General features: G+C 39.7%; 1 protein-coding gene across 6 annotated transcripts in view; it reads left to right on the top strand.

Moving 5' to 3' along the window:
- LPIN1 (lipin 1) overlaps positions 1-21,252 on the top strand; it is a 137,541-nt gene extending 116,289 nt beyond the window's left edge. For all 6 annotated transcript variants that reach the window (XM_090031964.1, XM_090031945.1, XM_090031991.1 and 3 more), the window contains 7 exons: positions 641-785; positions 3,496-3,644; positions 5,087-5,173; positions 11,236-11,388; positions 13,362-13,476; positions 15,019-15,122; positions 17,425-21,252. In XM_090031964.1, coding sequence (XP_089888090.1) covers positions 641-785; positions 3,496-3,644; positions 5,087-5,173; positions 11,236-11,388; positions 13,362-13,476; positions 15,019-15,122; positions 17,425-17,584 — 913 coding nt within the window. In that variant the 3' untranslated portion in view covers positions 17,585-21,252. The remainder of the gene's footprint in view (positions 1-640; positions 786-3,495; positions 3,645-5,086; positions 5,174-11,235; positions 11,389-13,361; positions 13,477-15,018; positions 15,123-17,424) is intronic.
- The last annotated feature ends 2,910 nt before the right edge of the window (positions 21,253-24,162 follow it).

The raw sequence follows: 24,162 nt of genomic DNA, 5'->3' as shown, positions 1-24,162 counted from the left end.
TAAAAACGTTTGCTGTTGAAAAAAAAAAAAAAAGCTTTTTAGTGAAAGGAATACCATGCACAGGAACAAAATTTTGCAGGCATTTTGATTTAGTCTACTGAACAGAGTAATCTTGCTAAAATGGTCAGTAAAAGAATAATTTTCTGGCCAAAATCTGTAGTATTCAGAGAATGAACGGTGCAGTCTATTTTCCTTTTGAAAATAACATTCAGATAACAGTTTTATTCTTTAATTGCTATGTCATTCCTAGACTGAATCAGTTCTTTGCTTTTTGTTTACTTTAAGAATGAAACTTCCTGTTAAATCAACTAACAGATTTTCAAATCTTGCATGAGGTTTTTTTACAAGTCAACATGGTGTATTAATTTTTGTCTGAGTTAAAGTGATGAGAATGAGCATATAGACAAGTGAATGACTAGAAGAAACTAAGCATGAATATAGGAAGCATGCATGAATGAGGATTCAGCACTTCATTGATATATTTTAAGCCGTATTGTAAATGACCTCCTGAGAGACGGTGCTTAGGAACAGGGAATCAATTGACTAATTCAGTGATTCACTGCTAATGCATTTTTAATGGTCACCCAAATGCATTTACTGAGAGATGATAGCATCATTTTCCCTGTGTGCAATGTTCCAGAATAAAGGATGAATCTTCTTCAAGTGATGAAGACCCTAGAGCTGCCAAACAAAATATTGGGTCATTACAAACAAACTCAAGTCACCTCTCATTATTGTCTGGAATCAGTTACAAGAAGACCCTTCGACTCACTTCTGACCAGCTTGTGAGTTATTTTTATATTCTTAACAGGAACACAATTCAATAAACACATCTCTAGTACATCAGGAACAATGTAGATCTTCAGGCTAACATGGGCTTTATAAACACATTGCTTTTATTTACTACCACATGTTACTAAATATTAGGTTTTTTCTTTTAAAATTAACAGGTAAATGTCATGCTTGTGAGAGATGCTGCTTTCACTGGTCTGGTGTCTGAGGTTTTGGAAATGGGAGCCCAGAAGTTACATTCTGAAGTGTGTACTTAGTCATAAATTTCATAGACATTAGGGCTGGAAGGGACCTCGGAAGATCATCGAGTCCAGCCCCCTGCCCAAAGGGCAGGAAGTCAGCTGGAGTCATAGGATCCCAGCAAGATAAGCATCCAATTTGCTCTTGAAGGTGTTTAATGTTGGTGCTTGAACCACCTCCGCTGGCAGACTGTTCCAGACGCTGGGGGCTCAGACAGTAAAGAAATTCTTCCTTATGTCCAGCCTGAAACGGTCTTGCAGTAGGTTATGACTGTTTGACCTCGTCATCCCTTGGGGCACTCTGGTGAACAAACGTTCCCCCAGATCCTGATGGTCACCCCGATAAACTTATAGGTGGCCATCAGATCACCCCTGAGCCTGCGCTTTTCCAGGCTAAAGAGTCCCATGGCTCTCAGCCTGTCGTCATAAGGTCTGTTTTCCTGACCTCTGATCATGCGCGTGGCTCTTCTCTGGACTCTCTCAAGCTTCTCCACATCATTTTTGAATTGTGGAGCCCAAAACCAAATGGGCCTTGAAGGCTAAGGCTCAACTATCAGAAACATGGGCATGCTTCTGATAATACTGTGGGCAAGAATCCATACAGTACCTGTGTGTGGTGTGGGACGACTAGTAGTCCAGGAGAATAGCGTAAGGGTAACAGCAGTTATGGCTTCCTGATCCTGGGTGGCCCTGAGGGCTGAAGAAACCCTTGTCAAATTAAGCAGCTTGGGGCCTCTCTGAGTTACAGCATCTTCCAGATCAGCTATACTGTGGCCTGACACCTGCACAGCAATGGCCTGTCTCATCATACCTGTGCGGTAAACTGGATGGACTTAAAAACTTCATTCTGCTTGGTTACAAATTCCAGAGGTATCCCAACAGGAAGCATTGTGATCTACAGTATAGGACAGCAGACTAGGAGTCTGGAATGAATGAAATTTCGAACTGAATTAAATTTCTTAGACAGACATTATTTTTGTCAAAAAGTGCAATTTTAGACAGTCTTAAGTCCTTCCCTGATACGTTTGTTTTGCCTCCAGCTCTACCACTAGCATTTCCTTATGCTGCGATTTGTGGGAGGGCCTTGGAGAGCAGTATTATGGTTGTCCTACACCTGGGAAGATTCTCCCCCAGTTGGAAACAGGGCTTTTAGTGCCCTCCAGCCATTTTGCTTGGCCAAAGGGGACTCACTAAGGGTGAGGATCTCATCCTGTGCATATGCATATAATGGATGTACACATGTTCACCCATGTGTTTATGTGTGTGTGCACATGTACATGTCTCTCTTTTTCCCTCTCTCACAGGTAGCCAAACGCATCCTTTGCACAAATACATTCTTCAAGTTAGCAGCTGCTGAAGGAGCTGGTTTTTTTAATGAAGTGTGGCCAGGAGAATATTAATTTCAGGGAAATAGGCTCAGGCCACTTAGATATCACGACTGAAAACAACAAACAGTGCCGTTGCTGTGCAAGCCTGGTATAGCACTAGTTGATTTAGTAAATTTGGCCACTTAGGAAAAACTCCTCATCTTTGCACAGATAATTAATTTTTATCAGTAAACAGTGCTGAGGAATATAGCATTCACCAGCCCAATCAGTCACTGGCTGTTTAGAGAAAGAACATTTTGAGTAATCATAATAGAGATAGTTTTGTCTTAAGAGACAGAGAAGGTTATTTTCTGTAGCTGAAAACAGAGGTTGTACAAAGCCAGGAATAGTTATTTTTCAGGGTCAGAAGCTTTTCAGGGGGCTGATGCCAATCCTGGTTTTTGTTGTTTGAATACTTCAGGCTATTTCATTCCTCACATGTAAAGCAGGACTACTTGCTGGGTGCATCTACACTTGCAATTCATTTGATGCAATAAACTATTGCTCCCAGGCATGCTGTTTGAATATGTTCCCAGGACCATAGCATATTGAGCCAGGTCAGAGTAGCCCTGGCTGGCAGGTGGCCTGGGACTGCTCCGACCCAGCTCTAAGTGCTGCAGAGGGACTGGCTGAGGTACAAAGATGCTTCAACGTGGGGTTAGCTGGCAGGCAGCCCTCACAGTGAAGCACCTTCTTGCCCCAGCCAGCCTGGTAGGTGCCTACATGTGTTTTGCTGCACATTAAACAACTCTGCAGCAAAAATAGTACTTGTAATTACAAGTACAAACCTGTTATAGGGTTTATTAGTTTTCTGTGGCCTAATAAGGCTGCATGTGTAGATGCTGAGACATTTACTGAGGAACTAATTAGGCAACTACACAGTAAATGTCTCATGTAGATGCATCCACTGCTTTTAGTTGTACTGATGAATCAAGGATACTACGTGACCATTATGGCTGAGCTCAGCTAATGTTTTTCAGAAGGTCCCATCAAAAGAAACGAGATGAATACATTGCACTCAAAATCCGCCCCTTCCTGTTTATGCTGTTCTGTCTCGGAAGCACATTTTGACCTTGACAATAATCTTGTTTTTCCAGAAAAGCCTGAAGCTTAAGAATGGCCCCAATGATGTGACCTTCAGTGTTACAACACAATATCAAGGCACTTGCCGTTGTGAAGGCACAATCTACCTCTGGAACTGGGATGAAAAGGTCATTATTTCTGACATTGATGGAACTATCACTAGGTAAGGCTTTATCTACACAGGCAAGTTCTCCTTTGGGCCCAGGAAATCATTATAAATTTATGACTGGGGCGAAGAATCATAATATTTGGAGTTTGCATTTTCTTATTGTGCTTCAGAGTGAATCAAAAAATATAGAAAGCCAAACCGCATGGACTGGAGTCTTAGCTCTACAGAATCTAGTACATAGCATGCTGATCTTCTGTCTTATTTGCCTGTAGACTTTTCATGGGTGTCATTTCTAATAGCATCCTCACCTATTAAGGAATTAATTGTTACAGCATACCCATGAGGTAAATTGGATGGACTTAAAAACTTCATTCTGGCTTTATGAGACTGTCCAAATATGTGCATGTGCAGTGCCTGGCACAGTGGAACCCCTTGTGATAGATCAGGCTCTAGATACTTTTGTATTATAATTATTAATACATTTCCTACATTTAACATGGAACTATCTGTGAAATCAGTATAGCTATTTCCTATAAAATAGCAATAATCAGTATAACTGTTTTAAAGATGGTGAAGCAAGGGCTTGTCAACAAAGGAAAATGGGTACTCCAGCTATTCCACATTAACATACTGTGGGCATGTCTACATGAGAAGTTTACTGTGGAGGAGACTAATTAGCTCTGCAGTAAAATCTTAGCATCTACATGTGTGACCCTATTAGGCTGCAGTAAATTAATAAACTCCACTGTAGGATAGTACCTGTGCAGTTGTTAGTGTGCAGCAGCATGCATGTAGATGCTGACCCAGCTGGCTGGGGCATGAGGGTGCTTTAGTGTGGGGGCTACCTGACAGCTAGTCCCACACTGGAGCACCCTTGTGCCCTAAGCTGCCCCCTTCACAGCATATTGAGCCAGGTCGGAGCAGCCATGGGTTGGTAGGCTGACCCCTTGGGCTCCCTTGCCATCTGGGGCTGTTCTGACCCAGCTGAACATACAGCAGTCTTGGGCACACATGTAAATGTGGTACCTGGGAGCAATAAGCTCTGGCATGATATGCACCGGAGTTTATTGCTGCACATTAATTGTACACACAGACACGCTCTGTGTGAATATTATTAGCCCAAACTAAGAATTCCCAAGTTGTACTGCATAAAGTCATGCTCAGTAATCTGCATGAGGAATTAGGATGGAGCTTCTGGTATGGATGGAAATTCACACCCTAACTTGCACTTCCCTGTGAAGACAAGACCAGAAACAGAGATTAATATGATTAAATGGCTTTCCAGGCTAAAACAGGAAATTCACAACAGCAGAACTGGGAACTGAATTGCCTTAACCAAAAGAGTACCTTCCCATACCACTAATCAAATGACTGGGCAGGAGGGCATGTATTAATACCACTCCAGATTATTTAAAAAAGGATAAAAATTGCATATGACTATATTTTTGGGAGTTGTTATTTCAGTGCATTTACATTTTTTCCCCACCTCTATTCAGGTCTGATACATTAGGCCATATCTTGCCCACTCTTGGCAAGGACTGGACGCACCAAGGGATTGCAAAATTGTATCATAAAGTGAGCCAGTGAGTATTCAGTAAATCTTTTTTGTGCATCCTGTGTGTTTTTATCAAGGGATAGTGCAAATGTATGTGTTTGCATAGCAAGATTAAAATTTACAGACTACTGGTTGGTTTGTAGTGATAAGATCTGAATTTTGAACTTTGCTTTCAAACAAGAAGAGCATAGCTGGTTGCTCCAGAAAAGATCTGAGCCTTGATGAATAAGAGCTCCATTGCAAGAAATTCCACTATGTGATGATGGGACAGCATCATCATCTTCTGTGGATAGCAGAATGGTGGACTCCTCTTTAGTGATTTAGAGCATACTTACAAAGCTGCAGTAATTCCAATGGGCAGTGCTACTGCAGCCAGAGAAATGTACATTTTTTGAGAACAGGCAGCTTCAACAGATACACGTCAGAGAGTTCATTCACAAGCTCCTAACATCTTCCTTTAAGTTATTTCATAGTTTTGTCAGTGAGGAGATTACAGAATAATTTAAGTATCACTTGGTAATTTTGAGTGTAAATCATTCACCTGTGCTGAATGGGACTTATCCCTCCTCGGATACTTACTATCAATAATTCTGGGCTTCTGTTTGACATATTGCATAATAACAGAATTCAAAGGCAGCAATGAAATTCATTGTGACTAGCATTTGTATGAATTATTAGCTGTTTAAAAGCATTGGAGGTCCATAGAACTTTTTTTGCTAAATTGGTAAGTGCCTGAGGGCCTGTGTACATTGAACAATTAGTGTGGCATGAGGTAGTATGTGAATTCGCAGTTCTCCAGGTAATCCACACTATTTCCCCATGTATACACTCTTAGTTGATACTTGAATATGCTTTTGTATGAGAGATGCCGAAAAGAGCCAGATTCTATTCCACCTAATAAACATCTAAATGGATTTAGGCAACTAAGTTCAATTCTATTCCACCCTGTTCACCTCACTGAAAAAGAGGTAATGCAAAAGGTAGGTGTGTCTTTTTCCTTCTTGCTACTTTTTTGATCCAGTCTTAAGAGCCACATGATGGTGAATTACAAAAACAGATGCACTAATACATTTTCATGACTTGAGTAGGGTGGAATAGAATTGCACATAGGTACCCCAGTCCACTTAGGCCCCTGGCAGACATTGCAATTGTCGTATGCTTAATGTGTTAATCATACAGTACCTTGTAACTTGCCACACATTTGAGCAATTTACTGTCAGATATAGAGCCATAAAAATGGAGAACCAATCTCAAAGATGTTGCTTGCAAAATGTAGACTAACTTTGCAGCTTGTTTTTATTGCACTTTAATTTGAATGTGTGGCATGTTACACGCAGAACGATAGAGCTTTTTCTTGGGAAACCTGTGGGCAGGCAGATGTACATAAAAGCACCTCAGAAGGTCACTGGAGAATTTGAGCCCTGCTGCTTCTGCCCCTGCCCTTCCCTGCCCTCCATCTCTCCTTCCCTTCTCCTTTTCTCCCTACTGCTCACACAGGTTTCCCCAGATCTGCACAAGGGTTGGGGGAGCAGGACTTTTACCCAGGGATAGCCCAACTGACTTCTCATTTACAGCACAGCTGATGGTAGGGATGACAGCCCCTGCCAGCAGCTTTCCAGCTTCCCTTGTTTTTAGTGTGGCAGAGCAAGTGCCCAGGGTGCTTTTTTCCCCTCTTTGGAAAGCTAGCCTTTTGAATATGAAGCAGATCACATGGTGTAACATGTCCACTGAGTGATATTACCCATTGCTTGGTGGAAATAAAATCTACCAGGAACCTTAGGCACCTGATAGACAGAATAGAATCAGGCCTTACATATAGTACAACATATAACTATATAACATGTGCCAATATATTTTGTTGTATTCCTGTTTCCATATGTGGTATCAGTTGAAGCACATAGAGATGTTTATGGTTCCTGGCTGTTTTAGATGAAATTCTATTTGGATTCTGTTTTGAATCTGGACAGAGCAATATTTGTCCACCTTCATGGATAAGCTTAAGCATCACCAGGGTAACTGTACATGGGCTATGAATTCTGATAGGAAGAGGCAGTTTTTGTAGAAATCTCACTTTATTTGTTTTGGATACCACATACGAAAATTGAACTGGGTGGGAGCTCCAAACAGAATAGGCTGTTGTATTCCATTTCCCAGCTAAACTCTTTGGCAAGAATATTCCTTGAAATGTATGTAAAAATCATTCTTTTAAAAATGTGTAGTAGCTAACACCAGGTTGTCTTTACTAGAAGGCATTTTATTGTGTATGTATTTTATTTCTTTCACTTTAAATGCAAAAAAAAGAGAAGCTTATTCACAGCTGTATGCGCCTTAGCAACTATTCAAAAGGATAGTCCATATAAATACCAGTACATTTGACACTGGTAATAAGTAGGTAGGATAGGTATGGTCAGACTAGACAGTGAATAACTTTAACATTGGAACAAGAAATCTCTGTTGGATGCAGTGGTAAAGAGGAGCCCTATGGAAGACTGCAAAGGGGTGACTGAGGTGATGGGAGAGAAAGATTAATAGCATCAGGATCTGAGAGAAGATTACAGTAGTAAAATACGGCTGCTTACAGATGTGGGAAAAAACCAACAAAACAGCACTTTACTTTCAGCTCAGTGTGCCCCTGTACTGAGCACACAGCATGCCCAGAAGAGGCACTGCATTCGTTTGACCCAGCTCCTCAGTGTCTGTATAGCTCATATGCTCCAGCAGGGCTTTTTGGCACCTTTGTCTGATAGCTAATTGAATTAGCTATTAGATAAAAGTGCCAAAAAGCCCTGCTGAAGCGTACTAGCTATTAGATGCTGGGGAGTTGGGTCAAATTGATGTGATGCCTCTTTTGGTAAAGCGCTACTTTTTTTCCCTCCCGTGTCTGTCAGCTCCCTACAGCAAAAGGACCTTGGCATGAGTTTCAGCAGCCTGTCCAAATAGCAAACGATGGAGGTTTGTGATGCTGTACAGGAGGAAATGGCACTGGTTCAGTCTGTGGATCTATGCATGTTGGCTAGAACCTTCTGATCATTCACATCCAACCTGAACGTCATTATTTGGATTCAGAACTCCTTTGCATGGTTAGGGGCATGGGTTAAAAAATGGCCTGGTCTTTAGATTGATCTGGGAATAGCCTGCATAGGAAAAGTATCTTGAGCGAGGATAGTTCTTCAATGCCCTGCCTAGAATTCCCTCAAAAGGGCAGAGAAATTCTTTCACAACTGACACAACCAGAAGAAGATCCTAGAATATCTCAGCACAGAGGCAGGGCCCCAGGCACATGGGCAAGTGCAGTCATTGCAAAAATACGGTAAGGCAGGTGAGGCTTGTTTGTGAGAAAACTAGTCCGGCCAGGTTAACTCAAGTGCCCAGGCCTGGATTCTGACCACCCAAGCTAACTGTGTGGTGAAGAAATACTTTATTTACTCAAACATAAGAATATCCCAAATATAAGACAACCCCCAATAATGAGATTCCATATATGGAAAATTTATACATTTGTCATAATTTTCCAGGTATAGAATCAAATTATTGGAGATCTGCCTTGAATTTGACCCCTTCCTACTGGTACAGCAGAGAAAGTAAATCTTGGGGTCAGAGAGTCCTTCCTCCTGCCCTCCTCCCTTGCTTAACTTCTTTCCTCCTGCAGCCTCTGCCCCCACCCCTGACTGGTAGACCCAGCTCTCCTTGAGGTCATGGGAGTGAGGGCAAATTTGAAAATACAAACTTTGAAATAAGCATGCTTTTTGTAATTTGCATATAGTCAGATTCCTACATGTACTCACAGTCTTGGTTAATCCAGAACTGATGCATTTTTACCTGTTTTGAAACTGTTGCAAGTTTTACCAAAGGTACTATATAAACTCATTTTTAAGCAACTGTTTCATATCTACTTATATATAGTAGAAACTATGCATGGTATTAGTCTAAAGCCAAAAGGCTCATGAGTTTCCATGTAGTTCATTGGGCTGGACCCCAGCAGAGTTAACAGTATTTCAAGCCATGGTGACACCTCGGCTCAGTTTTGCTCAGTATGTGTGTCTACTCCATATACAACCCTGCCCATTGTAGTTCCCCCCACAAAGGGTCCATCTGCTAATTCTCCTCACACTCATGATTGTAACTCGGTGTGTTTGTCAGGAGTTAATGAATGTAATGAGTTTTCCTTGTATGCAAATATGAGATGGCTTTCCTCTCTATGCTGATTGGGGGGAAAAAAATCTCATATTTGAGTAAATACAGTATGTGTAGAATCACTTGGGTGTGTCTAGGGATAGTCAAAAACAAAGAAGAGAGCAGATTACAGCCACAGTAACTAAGAAAGCAATGAATGAGATGAAAGGTTAATAATTCAGTTTTGGCAACAAGAAGCTTAAATTGGTAGCTGGATATGCACAGTGATGATGTGATAAAGTATTGGATAAAGAGGCATATTTCCTCATGTTCTAATATTCACAAAGGTTGCTTCAGTTTCATTTTTTACAAAAAGAAAGGTGACACAGCATTCTTCATTTATTCAGAATGCATTCCTGCTTTCTTCAATGCTGTGTTCTTTCATATTCAGTTCATAGTACACATTCAGATTACTCTTAACTACTTTGAAGATCTTCAGATGCAATGCACAATGGTACAAATGGTTGATTTAGTTTGTTCTGTGTGCTACGGTTGCATTAAAATTGGTTTGTTATTGTTACTTTTGTATGGATGATGAACTCTGTATTATGTATGACATAATTTAAATAATGGTAGAGATACAGGCCTGACACTACCAGTACTTTGGATAGGGATGAATTATTACTTAAGGCACAATGCAAACTGGAAGATCATGTGGTTAGTGTTGTTTAGGAAGATGAATAATCTTCTAATTGTATTTGAAAAAGAAATGAAGAAACGCTTTTTACTGTAATTGGTTTTTTTTAAGTCAACTGCTGTAGGCAGGTGTTAGGGCCATAAATTGAGGATCAAATAAACATGAGTTTTGTTGTATATAAATAGTGTTACTATTACAGCAGTTAGCTATTATTAACAGGTACTATAAATCTATAATGGCCATATTTAATGCCCTTACACGCACTGAGGAGCACTTCATGGGTAGTTCCATTACAGGATAAATGGGGTAAGGTGCTATTAAATCAAACTGAAGGCCTCAAAAGTTGAAAACCAGTAGCATGTAAATGCTCGGTTTTTTCTGCTGAAACATTTATTTCAATACCAATCCAGAAATGATTTCCTCATATGACTGAATTTGAAGCTCAAGAGATAATATTTCAAGGAAAGTGTGGCATGTGCGTATAAATTCATCCTTTGATATCACTAAGTCCCAGAGGGATTACGGTAGGTTGAACTTAAAGAAGATTGATATAGCCTTGTATACTGGCTACCTTTTCTTTGTACAAAGTATTTCAGTAAGTGATAAGAAGTGCAATGCCAGTAAATAGGACCAGATTTTACCTGGGTGTTGTACAAGTACCACAGAGATGAGAATATTGTATGTTGGTAAATCCCTAACTACAGAGCACATCTACACAAGATGCTTACTATGGAGTTGCCTTATTGGATCCGCAATAAAGCCTCAGTGTCTACACATGCGGCCTTATTAGGCTGCAGTAAACTAATTAACTCCAGCATATGTTAGTACTTGTAAACACAAGTACTTTCCTACAACACTGTTATTTAGTGTGCAGCATCCCATGTGTAGACCCTGGCGGGGCTGGCTGGGGCACAAGAGTGACTCCCCCCCTCGCCCTCCCTCCCCCGTCCACTGCCAACCAGGGCTGCTCTGACCTGGCTCAGTGTCCGGTGGTCCCAGGCACATGTGTAAATGCAGCACCTGGGAGTGATAAGCTCCGGTACAAATTGCACCAGAGTTTATTGCATTGTGCTAATTGCACATGTAGATATGCCTATAGTGGAGCACTACAGAACATCACCATTTGAGGTTCTTTCTCCTAGTGTTTTTACTGTTTTGAAATCATTCTTAAGTCTTTACAGCCCAAATGGGTTATATAGATAAAGGTCACTAACAGTCATAGCTTATCTCGTGGATAAATAATATAATTACAGTGACTGCTTCTTTTTTTTGTTTAATAGAAATGGATATAAATTTCTGTACTGCTCAGCACGTGCTATAGGAATGGCAGACATGACCAGAGGATATTTACATTGGGTCAACGAGCGAGGAACAGTGCTACCTCAGGGACCTGTGCTATTAAGTCCAAGCAGCTTGTTCTCAGCCTTTCACAGGTATTTATATAATTGTAGTTCATACCCGATGAAAACATTCACAACCTTGTATAGGTAGATTTCTTGATTTTATTTGTCCACTTTAATTTATTAGCAGTATTTCTATTATGGGTTGGTACAGATTCTAATTAAAGGCCAGTCTGTAGTAGGTAACCAATATTTATTTGTCCCTGAGGTGTTTGCTAAAGACAGGCTTCATGTTGCAATGGTAACTATTAAAAATTCAATTCTTGCCAACAGATACCACCTGTTGACTTCACAGTGACTGCTGTTATTGCACTTGTTTATATACAGTTTTCAAAGAGCTGCTTACAAAAAATATCACATTCAGTTTCATGTAAAAATAAAGTTAACATATTCACTTAACTGTGATATGTTATAAAGACATGTTGATGTATAATAAACTGAATGTAACCTGTCTGAGGAAGAAATAACTCAGCTTTTGACATGTGTGTCCTACTTCAGTAAAGTGATTCTTGCAAATATTGTAGGGTAAGTGCAGCTGTGATAGGAGTTTTCCATTAAAATTATAAATTGTGGAACATTTGAAAAATGTGTCAGTCAATTTCACACATTGTATTCTAAATATAGGAGACCTTGGAAACACCCAAGATTGTACTCGGGCTGATTTACTGGAGGGCAATAAAATAGTTTTTATTACTTTACACCTTACTCTATCTTGCTAGGGTTATAGTTATAGTCCTGCTTTCTGCAGATGTATTAGATATTTGGTCCTTGTTCCCACATGTACAGTCAGAGCATCAGTGGCACATGCTGACATGGAGTGACTGCAGGGAGGGGATTCTTAGTGGTAGCTTTAACCTTTAGGGACTTTGCTTTGGCTCCAAATGCTTCTCATGGGTGCCATTTAAATAGAAACAAGTTGTACCTGGTCTGGCTCTTTGAGCTTGTAACTTTGGTAGGTTGGGAAAAGGTGGTTTTATTCCCCCCGTTGCTGCTCCTTTATCCTAAATTCATCTGGGGCCTACTTCAACATCAGGGTTGCTTTAGTTTGCACTTTTCTGCATAGGGCCCATCACTACAGCTGAGAATGGCTGGAGTGTAAGAAAACTGTGCCAGCCATCCCCTGGCAGCCTTCCTGAATGCATTCCTGTTTAGGGGATCATCTGGGGAAGCCACACCAGCTCTGCACCATGAAGGGTTCCGTATATGTTGTAGGAGTTTCCTGAGTGCCAGATGTGCTACATTTTGGGTTCCCTTTTGCCAGGAGATGCAGTTGTCAAAGGGTTGCAGCTAGATCCTCTGTCCACTACCCTGTCATGAATTATAGAGAAATAGAAACTTCTTTTGTCCTTATTTTTTGCTAATTGGTATTGGTGGGTGAACAACCCTGCAGAAACAGGTTAACTGTAAATAGTCCTTCTCATCTGGTACAAATGAAAATTGCAATCCTGATGACAGCATAGATAAACAATGTGTAGGGAAGGATAATATCATCTATTGAATCATTCATCATTTTTCAGGAAGAGGGTTTATGTTATATTACACAAATCATAAATATCTCTCTTAGAAACTGTTCTTTATAATTAACTATCTGTACTTAATAGCCACATATTTACAACTTATTTTTTTTAATAAGTGTGGTCTTTTCAGGGACTTTATCTCTGTAAACTTGAGGAAAGGGTTTCATAGCTTCATAGTTTCTAGGGTCAGAAGGGACCTGAGTATATCATCTAGTTGGACCCCCTGCCATGGCAGGAAAGAGTACTGGGGTCAAATGACCCCAGCAAGTTGTACATCTAGCTTCCTCTTAAAGACCCCCAGGGTAGGAGCCAGCACCACTTCTCTTGGAGCCATAACTTCCAAATAAAGATTTATGGTTTGGGGATTTCTTTTCCTCTACCCCACGCCTAGAAACTGGTTCAGCAAAATGTATTGAACAAAATAAAAATAAAATTGCTTATGTTTTATTTTTCGTGCACTTCTGAAATCTCATGTTTTTTTTATTTTAGGGAAGTGATAGAGAAGAAGCCAGAAAAATTTAAAGTTCAGTGTCTGACAGACATAAAAAATTTGTTTTATCCTAACATAGAGCCTTTTTATGCTGCCTTTGGAAACAGACCTGCCGTAAGTGATAGTTGAGGGTATTTTTCTTACAAAGTATGGAATGTCATTTATTTAGTGTATCTATTGCACTAATATTCAAGAGCCCCGCATAGGAATTAGGGCCACGTTTCAGGCTCTGTACAAGTACATAATGTAAATTTAGTCCCTACTTCCATGGCCCCACAGTTTAGGCTTATGATGATATGGAACAGGTAACTAAATGGAGAGAGGAAAGGGAAGAGAAGAGCAGTAAGCATTTTCATAAATTAGCACAGAGAGTAGTCACAAGTGGTTGACTCTATTTAAAATCCTTCAATCTATCTGAAGACACTGAAAGTGATGGGCTGCCTTGGTATCATTAGAAATATAGGTCCAAATTCTACGTTTAGGCACACTAGCACAAACCTACTGAACTACATGTGAGCACAGTAATGCAAATTGAAGCAGAATTGTGCCATCAAAAGTCAATGAAGATTTAGGCCTCTACAGTGTCTTTACACATGCTCTGGGGTGCGGGGAGAGGAGGGCATTTTAATTAGAGCGGCTCTTGGGAGCCACTCTTAAGTGAAATGCCCTCAGAGTCTCATGTAATCAGCATCCCATGTTTCAAAATGGAGCTCAAATGTGCTGTAGTTAAAGCACCTCATTGCCATTTTGAAATGCAGGGATGCTGAATATACATGATGGCAAGGCTGCTGGAGTTTTCTAATCAGAATGCTGCAGCAGACTCAGTTAATTGTCTGCTCCCATGCATTCTAATTAGAACATGTTGGAGCAGGTGACACGCACATGTATAGGTGCCCTCTAAGGCTTTGATCTTCAGAGGTATTTAAGTATGTAATTCCCATTTAAATTAAGCTGCTCCATTTTGAATGAATAATTAAATATTTACTAGCATAGGTCTCCCCTATCCAGATGAGGGCTATAACTCATGGGTTTTTAAGTCATTCCCATTATCTCTAGCCCAGTGAATATTTATAATATGTCTAACAGGAGAGATTAAGAGAATAGCATAGTGCACCATAGCCTGAAGGTGAGGGCATTCTTCTGGGAGGTGGATGTAAATTCAGGTTCCTTCAGGCAAAGAAAGACTGTCTTAACCACTAGGCTAATGGGAAAAAGGTAGTTGGCATGACTTTTTCCTCCATGTTTTGTGTGGGGTTAGACATGTTTAGAACATATGTGCTGAGACAGGTGAAGAAATGCCTATTTTATTAATCTCACTGGGCATGAGCTTGTCACTAAACCTAGTTGGTACTGCCAGGATCCCAGAGATATTTTGGCATCTGAACCACCATTGTGAACCTGGGCCCCTGTTTCTTTGATTGCCACTAAAATGTATCATTTTCCTCCTTTCTGAGGACTTTATTAAGCTTGATTCTTATAACATGTTAAGAGAACTTCAGATGCAGGGTAATGTGCCCATTAATACCACCATTTGTACCACTATATATATTCTTCTGTTTTGTATATTTTATAAAGAATACAAAAATGGTGTTGAAAGGAAGGATCATAGTTTTAATTTAATTTTTTTCTTTTCTTTCCTTTTTTGATTTTGTTCAGGATGTTTATTCATACAAGCAAGTAGGGGTCTCCTTAAATAGAATATTTACAGTTAATCCCAAAGGAGAACTTATACAAGAACATGCAAAGACTAACATCTCTTCGTAAGTAGTCATCTCTCCATTTATCTCTAAGGTTTCATAGACCAATTCATCCCCTGCTGTAATTCCATTGATGAAATGAATTACACCATTGGCTGTTAACAAAGGTTTCTTTTGAATATTTATATCAAAAGCTTTGCATTGATGGAATACTATTTTATCCAAATCTCAGCTTCCTTTACTTCAAATAACTAGGTCTTCACTGAGCCTAAAATTTAAAAAAGGATCATATCTATTCACTTAAAGGACTGTCATTTTCATAGAATCATAGAAAATTAGGGCTGGAAGAGACCTCAGGAGGTCATCTAGTCCAACTCCCTGTTCAAAGCAGGACCAGCCCCAACTATATAATTCTAGCCAATGCTTTTCATACCTGGGTCTTAAAAACCTCCAAGCATGGAGATTCCACAGTCTCTCTGGGTAACCTATTCCAGTGTTTTACTATCCTAGTGAGAAACTTTTTCCTAATATCTAACCTAAACTAGCTTTGCTGCAACTTCAAATTTGAAATGCAGTCCGTTTAAAGGACGAGTAAAAGCAATTGCCCGAGTCCTTCTGCCTTTTATATGGGTTATAAATAATCTTGCCTTTAAAGTTTTCCTTACTTTGGATTTTTTGGCACAGCATCCAGACAAATAAAAGTGGAAACTAGGGTTCAGATCCTCAAAACTACCTGGATGTGTTAGATCTAATGGAATCAGCCTGCAGTTAGATGCCTGGGTTTTCCTATACAATGCTGAAGGAGAATTTAGTGCTTAAGAAAGCAGCTGAGTGGGGAGCTGCTTAATTCAGCCAGGAGTAAAATGTATAGGAAGGGAGTGAAATTTGAGTTCCAGAGATCTCTGGTAAGGCTGTTTTTAGAGACCTGAGTTGTGAACACTTCTGCAGTTTGGTTTTCGTATCTGAGAGAAAAGGGGACAGGTGTGGGGGAGCATAGAATGGCTTGCAGAGATTAATGCAAACCTTTCCTCAAAATAATTTTATTTTAGAAAAGTAACACAGAAAAAAGAAGAATATCTGAGTCCAGAATCTTATCTGCCTGTTATGTACTAAGGCCTGCATCCTATACTATGTCTAAAGCTGCATGAGTGGCAGTGCCACTTCATGCAGATTTTAGAACCTAAACTTCTCTGCATGATTACATTTCCAAAACATGCTCAGGTGTGATTCAGTACTCCACTGCAACCCTATTTCACCTGGGAAAGTACATGAATTCTGTGCAGTTCTCCAGAATGTAGCCAAAAATCCATGTCTACAAGAGCTTCCAGCTTGGGAATAGTGGCGGTGCTACTCACCTTTTGTCCGACAGCTTAGTAGTTAGATCACTTGCCCAGGAATGGAAGATATGAGTCCCAGGCCCTCCACACATCTCAGCTAGAACAGAATCCTATCAATTAGGCAGGGTAGAGGGGAACTCCATCCCTCCTGTTAAAGCTGGGCCATTAGGCAGCCAGAGGGGAAAGATATGTGAAGCTTGAAGGAGAGCAACCAAAGGGAGCCTGGCTTTGGTTCATTGAAGCTGGCACTGCCCTGGAAGTGAGGGAGCAATACTTCCTGTTCCTAGTTCCCAATAGCTATTTAATGCAAAGTACAAAGACAGCCTCAGGAGCAAGTCTTTTCAATTGGCATGGCTAATTATACAGGATGGATTAGGACCTAAACTCTATATAATTGGCACTTAATGCCACTTATGTATTTTAGAGATGAATTAAAATTGGGGCCTTGGACCTCTAAATGAAACTTAAAGGTATAATAGATGGGTTAGGATCTGACCCACAGTCATCATTCTAAAGTTATTGCACATGAGCAGTTCCATAACAATGGAGAATTATTGAGGTGCATTTGTACAATATACTTCAGAGTGGTAACACAGGTTCTACCAGGATATGCATGAATCCTACGGAACCCTGACTGCGCCTGTCCAGTCAACTGCAAACAGTTTCACAATGTTTCTGCATTGTAGTTTCTGTCCTATTCTTAAAGTTTATAAAGAGTATAAACTTGATGCTTCCCTTTTTTGATGAAGAAGGATTAAAACATGTTCTGGGTTCATGAAATATTATGAATACTTTTGTCCAAATTAGCCAAAGGGATGGGTGATTTTTTGAGACTACTAAAAAAGAATAGGGTTGTGTGGAAGGAGTGTTCAGTACTTTCTGAAAAATCTTCTTGGTATGCTTCTTGGCTTTTCTATTGTTCTATGTGGGCTTTACCATCTAGCCACTTCCAAAATAAGCTGAATTTTTAAATAAAAAAATCAAAAGAAAAAGAAAAGAGGTGATTTAACTGAAAATTTGTTTTTCAGCTATGTCAGACTATGTGAGGTGGTTGATCATGTGTTTCCGTTGCTGAAAAGAAGCCATTCTTCAGATTTCCCTTGTTCTGATACATATAGTCAGTTCACATACTGGAGAGAACCACTGCCACCTTTTGAAAACCAGGATATAAATCGATCCGTATCTTAAATTCAACTCCAGGCTCTTGGCCTTAGTTCAAAGAACTAGCTGTCATGTATTTGAAGGCTATAGTTTGGCTTTTGCCTTGGACACTTCAACTGGAATTTGTGATATTGTGAACATTCAACCTGTTTGTTAAGAGAAACATTAGAAATGCTTTTTTGAGGCTGCAAGTCACATTTCCAAATGATGCATCACGACAAATATTACTGGGAATGGGAGTTGTGCTCTCAACTTTACACCCAGCATGCTCAGATTGTGTCAGACTTATTCCATAAGGTCAATTGCAAGTGCAATGATGCTGAGATTGCATTTAAGTGCACTATAAATGCTAGTTCAAGGGAAAACAAAAATGAACTGTGATTCTTTTTTGTACAGGGATCTGATGAATCCTCATCCCTTCTAACTAAGAAGGGAGGCCATAGCATATCCCCATGACACCTGTTTGTAATGTGTATAGGGATTGTTACCTATGCCGAGTTAAAATTCCTTTGTTTGAAGGAGGGAAAAATATGGGGAAAAATTATCAGCTGGTGCAAATTGGCAAAGAATCATTGAGATCAACACAGCGATGTGAAGGTATACCAGCTACAGAGCTGATGTATTATTTTGACATTATCACACTATCACAAGTAATGCATGATGTGAATTTAAAGTAAGGGTGATAAACAGTAGTGTCAGATTCTGCTACCCTTACTCACATTGAGTAGTACCTTACTTCAAGAATAATCCATTTGGATTAAGGTACAATGTAAAAGTGGAAGAATTAGACCCACTGTTGAACTCTTGTCGCTACTGAAGTCAATGGCAAAACACCCATTACTTTTAGGAAGGCCAGGATTTCACCTATCAATTGCACTGAGCCACTGGAGCCAAGAGCTTCAAAGTAGTTGTCAGCACCAGAAAATGTTCTGTCAAACCTTTCTTTGCCTACTGTGTGCCCTTTACTGGTTAAGGATGCATCTCATGTCTTTACTTTGCAGCCTTTTCCAATTCTATATAATAAAGATATATGTGTTGGGCAGTGTGTCTTACATCTTTGTGGAAACAATGAAATCTTCTGTTTGTGTTAAGTTCTGTACATGCATATTTCTGTCCTCATTTGCACATATACTCTATGTTGGTACTGCTTTGTTTTGTTACCTGCATTTGAAAGCCTTAAGATTTAATTGTATGTGCTGGAAGCAATATAAGAGATCAGTCTGAAGTGTTCTTCAAATAATCTGCCTGAACCAATTGCAGTGTTTCACTTTAAAATACAGACTTCAACTGGGCCTATATTAAGTGATTCTGGAAATGTGCTTGGAGCTAGTAATATGATATACTTTTTAAAATATTTAAATCTTTTAAAAATATATTTATAGCCAGATTGCTGTCTGAAAAAAGATTGAACATGGTATTGTGGAATTCCATATATATTGTATTTCAGCTTCTCTGTACCAAATGTGCTCAGTTTAAAAGAAACAGTCAAATTCTGCAGCTGATTGAAGTCAACGGTAGATTTGCAGATGGTATTAGTGGAAGGAAAATTGGGGCTCCAAAATCTGCCTTGTCTAACTGGTAGTGCTGCAGACTCACCCTGGGGGCCAGTTCACCCTTGCCCCATACCTGGAATAATAATTTGCACCAGTGTGAGGGACAGCAGTGAATAGGGACCTACATCTCAGTAGAGCTGCAGGCTCTGTCCAGCTGAGGCAGATGTCCTCTTCAGTTAAGGCACAATTAGAGCAAGAGGAGAAAACAGCATATTTGTACTTCCTAAACCCCAGTTGACTTTGCAGGCCTGGCGGCTTTAAAGAAAACTATACACTTTGTTTCTTGTAAACTGCACTGATTTGGTATGGTGTTTCTGGGAGACAATCAATGTGGGCTCTAGGGTGCCAATTAAGTGTGTCAATTCTCTAAGTACAAGCACACTCAAACCTTTATTCTTTGTCGATGTTATTTATTACGTTTCATTAACGTAATTGGAGTTACTCGAAGAACACACTAGCTGTATCCTATCTGCATTTATCCTGAAAAGGCTGATCTTGGTGCAATTATTACACACACAAAAATTCTGGTCATTTGGTTAACAAACCATCAGTTCAGCTCCATAGTGCTTTGGGTCTGATTTTCAGAGGCACTGAGCAAGTGCAGCAGCTGCAGCATCCCCCAGAGAAAATGCCTCTGAAAGTTAGGCCATCAAATGTATTTGCCTGTTTGCGACTAGTAAGTAGCAAATCCATTCTCTTTAAGCACCTTTGCTATTACAAACCAAATGACAGTGTGATGAGTAGGTAATTTACTAGTTTTGATGTGAATATCCTACTGTTTACAGTGCTGTGTACCCCAGTGTATATAGATGTTGGAATGTAGTTGCATAAACACATGCAAATTTGTTTCACTGCTAGCTAATACTTATCAGATAGGCTCATGAGAACAGCTTAAAAAATCAGTCAGCCTGTTCTCAAGACAAATATTGCTTTATTTTTAAATATACAGTTTTCTAAAAGTACATTATGTTTTGTTTTGATGCCTGAGCAATTTTATGCACACATCTTTAAATTGCTTTGTTAATTCATAAAGAACAAAATGAAATGGTTTAATGAATTCTTACTCTTTCTGTGAAAGAAAAATCTTCCAACTTTGCTTTCAGTGTAATGCTGGTTTCTGTTATAGAAAGAATGTTTGCTAACATACTAGAAATACACAGACCACTATGTATTCTATTTATATAATAAACATATAATAAACTAGAATATGCAGTGGTGAGGAGTGAGCTAATATTTATTTTCATGGATCAGGTGATCATGCTGCTCTAGCAGTGTTGCATGAGAAGCAGGCTAACGGGGGCAGATTCTATTCTATTTATTAAGGTCTAAGTGGACTTAGACACCTAAATATGATTCTGTTGCACCCTTTTCAAGTCCCTAAAAATCCCTTCGTTCACTGACATTTGTAGCACAATATCATATGAGTCTTAGGGCAGAGTCAGAAAAAGCCAGTGATGATGAGTAACTACTCACCTTTTCCATTCACAGTTTTTGAAGGACTTGAGCTGTGAGGAATAAAATTGCACATGGGGTCTGAGTGCACTTAAGTGCCTATGGCTACAAAAAGACATCACATTTGTCCCAGAGAAACCGCTGTATCCCAGGACAAAGTGAAATTGTTCAGACATTCATGTCTGTTGTTCTGGCTGTAAAGAGGTTCACGGTACAAGAAATGCTAAGTTTGTCCTGGGACATCACAAAGTGTGTCTGAATGGTTATCCTGGGATAGCATCATTGAATCAATGGCAAAAAAGTGGCAGTTCATTCAGCTTGTTCACTAAGCCCTGATTGGAAGGGTGATGTTTATAAACACCAATCCCGAGTGTTTTCTGTTCAAGAATAAACACAGGTGCAACATATCCTGGGACAAAAGCAACATTTGTTCCTAGCCGAATAGGTGGAATAGAAACTGGTCCATAATTGTTATGTTAGTTATGCCAAGATTAACATAATTTTGGAGGTAGAGATCTTTTTTTATTTTTAGGTTTAGATAATTATTTTTCAGTCTATTTATATACAGTATTTGCTCTGTGTATGTATGTGCTACTGCAGCGATAGAAATCATTGTAACACCTTGTTTTGATGTGCTGAATGCAGAAAACAAAAAAAAAATCGTAATAAATACCAAATGATGAAAAATAATTTTCTGAAATTTCATGTCACAAGTGGTTTTTTTCAAGGCTTTGACTCTAGCCCTGTGTTTTTGGAGACATTTTGAAGACTAGTGTGACATTTATGCTTCCAATGCTAATTGCTTTGTCTCTTAACAGGTTTACCCACTGAGGCATCTAATCTTTGTAGCATACCAAAGAGAGCCTTCTCTAAAGCTTGTTTAAGTTTGTGGGAAAATTCCATTGCAGGTGGCTTGGCCAGGATACCTCTGGGCTCCCGCTATTCCACAAATAGTACTCTGGAGCCAGGGTCATTCAGGCATCAATTAGAGCAACCATGATACTAGTTTCCTTCAGAGACCTAGTGAGATTCCTGTCCTGCCTTAGAACTGTAAGGCTGCAAAGGTAGCCTGAAACTTTTTATTGCTACTCCTGTTCCTCCACTTCCCTTGCATCCTGGATGAAAAGATAGGCCTGGGTGTTTTCTTTTCATCAGTTTTGAACAAGGACCTACATACATAACGGTTTGGTTAGTCTGGAGGGAAATTGATAGGAATGTTGACACTAACATCCATGGGGCCAGAACTAGGCTGTAACGTGTGGGTCATACAACATTTTTTAAATACTTCTGTGATTGTGTTGCTGAGAAATAAGGGAGAAAAAGGAATTGCAGCTGTTTGCAAGAGCAAGAAGAAATGCTTTGTGCTCCCTCTGCTGGATTTGCTGAGCAAGCTAACTAATAACCACAGTAATGCTGCCAGGTTGCCTTGAGCTGAAGATACAAAAACAAAGATGTTTGAGGTTGATACGGTTCTTCAGGAGCTGAAGTTCACCGTTAAACAAAAACATGTGAAGTTCCATGTTGGCCGGCTCACAGTCACCACATGTCAGCTCCAACCCGCCTTCTTGTCTTCAAAGCGTTGTCTTGTATAAACATTTGTACTCAAGGTCTAGCGAGGGTTTAAAATCAGGGTGCTTTTTAATTGGAGATGATGCTTTTGTTTTTGCAAATTAGACCTTGAAAGAACATACTGATTTCTCCTGGAATTCCCTGTAAACAAAGATTGGAGGTAACAAGTTCAAGAGGAGCAACTCCTTTAAAGTTGTCTCCTGATGCTGCAGAAGAAAATCCTCCCAGTATCTTAAAACAATGTTGCCTTTTTAAATGCAAAGATTTGGAAAGAATTACTATTTAATGTCACCACATAGGTTTGGAGAGATTTCTGGAAGAAGTAAAACCAAGGGTAAGTCAAAGAGTTTGAAAATATGAGGCCTACATCTCTGGAGCCTATTTTAAAAAGCTTTCTGTGAGCATGCATCCACAGAAAAGGTCTGGCTGTGAAAAGGCCCAGGCAGTCTGAGATCTGGCACACTGGAGTTCCTTATGCTTTGGGAGGGCAGTCCAGACCCATCACCCTTGGCTATAAAGCATGTCAGCTATGCAAAGGAAGCCTTGAAGTGGATGAGTACCCACAACATATTCCCCTGCAAGCTTCAAAGATCCCTGAATTGCAGCACACAAGGAGTGGTGCTGTAAGATACTTTGCCTGCACTTGGAAAGAGCTACTTGAACATATGCAAAAGCTACTTTAACTGCTAGGATACAGAGCAAGAAAAAATGGGTTCAGGAGAGGAAGAGAGCAAGGAAAGGAACAGGGCAATCAATACTTTTGACAGCTGGGACAAAGTTACTACTTTGCAGCACCCTTCACCATATGGCTAGCCAACTGCTTTGTGGCCTGATGGGCAGATTCTTCCCTTCCCAACAGTACGTCTACTCCATAGTGAGCTTTCCAATTTAGGGCTGGTATTGGCTTGATATTCATATTGAATGAAATCCTGCATGTCTCTGCATTGGGGGTTCACATGGGTGTGTAAGCAGGTCCTTTATGGCCACAAAAGGACAAAACAAAATTGGTCTCAAAGTCTATTTTTCACCTGTCTCAGAGTATGGCAAATAATAGAGGGAAGCTGCACATACAGCTGTGTTTAAAGCTGAAATACAATACTGGTCATTTTTCTATGGAATCAGAAAACTGCAGCTACTTTAGAGTTGCTGCAACCTACAACTCTGAAATAACTCAGTAAAATGTATATGTGTATGCATTGTGAGCCTAATTTGTGCAGTATTTAAGTATATCCTTAAGTCCCACTAAATTCACTGGAACTTAAGCACATTCACTGGAACGTGAGCACATGCTTAAGTACTCTGCTGAACTGAGACTGGTATTGTTATTGAGGATTGTGTGGTAGAGTGCAGACGCACAATAACCTCACTCAGGAATTGAACTCACTTTTGGCTACTTCGATATTGTTTTTAAGCCTCTAGCAATGTCAGGTGTTCCATGTGTTGCCAGCAATCTTTTTATTGATACAGGAAATCCATTTTGCCTTGCCTTGCTTTTAATGAGTTTTGCAAGCAAGTGGCCCCTTCCTGTGACTCATTCTGTGTTTTCTGAACTGGAGATTGTGGTTTTAAGTTTCAAATTGGAAAGTAAATGCTATGTCTGCTTCTCCTAGCCTGCTGGAATCTTAACAAGGAGAAGACATTTTTGAACAAAGAAATGTAAATGGGGTGGAACAGTTCACATTTCTTTACAAAATTGTATAAACATCCTTTTCGTGAGACAGTTAAAAGAACCATGCAAACTGAAAATAGGTCAGGTTTTCAAAAAACTGTTTTCCCTTAGAACATGCCTCTTAACACAAAAAAGACATTGTCCTTGATGTCTCAATATCCCTTTGTCTTTTGATTTATAACCAGTAAATATTAAAAAATTAAACATTGAAAGGCTTACTCTAATTGCATTTTCACCAGAACAGCTCCATCATGCATCAGTGCTACTATTCAGATTTACACAGCTGTGCTGATGAGCCAACTCCTATTCTGAATCTCTTCTATGAAGACTTACATTCAATTGCTGATTCTATAAACAGTGTA

The sequence above is a fragment of the Crocodylus siamensis genome, chromosome 1 (genome assembly GCF_052110815.1).
Source record: "Crocodylus siamensis isolate JL-2025a chromosome 1, ASM5211081v1, whole genome shotgun sequence".
NCBI classification, from domain to species: domain Eukaryota; kingdom Metazoa; phylum Chordata; order Crocodylia; family Crocodylidae; genus Crocodylus; species Crocodylus siamensis.
Note: the sequence above shows the minus strand (reverse complement) of the source record. Positions and strands in the feature narration are given on the sequence as shown.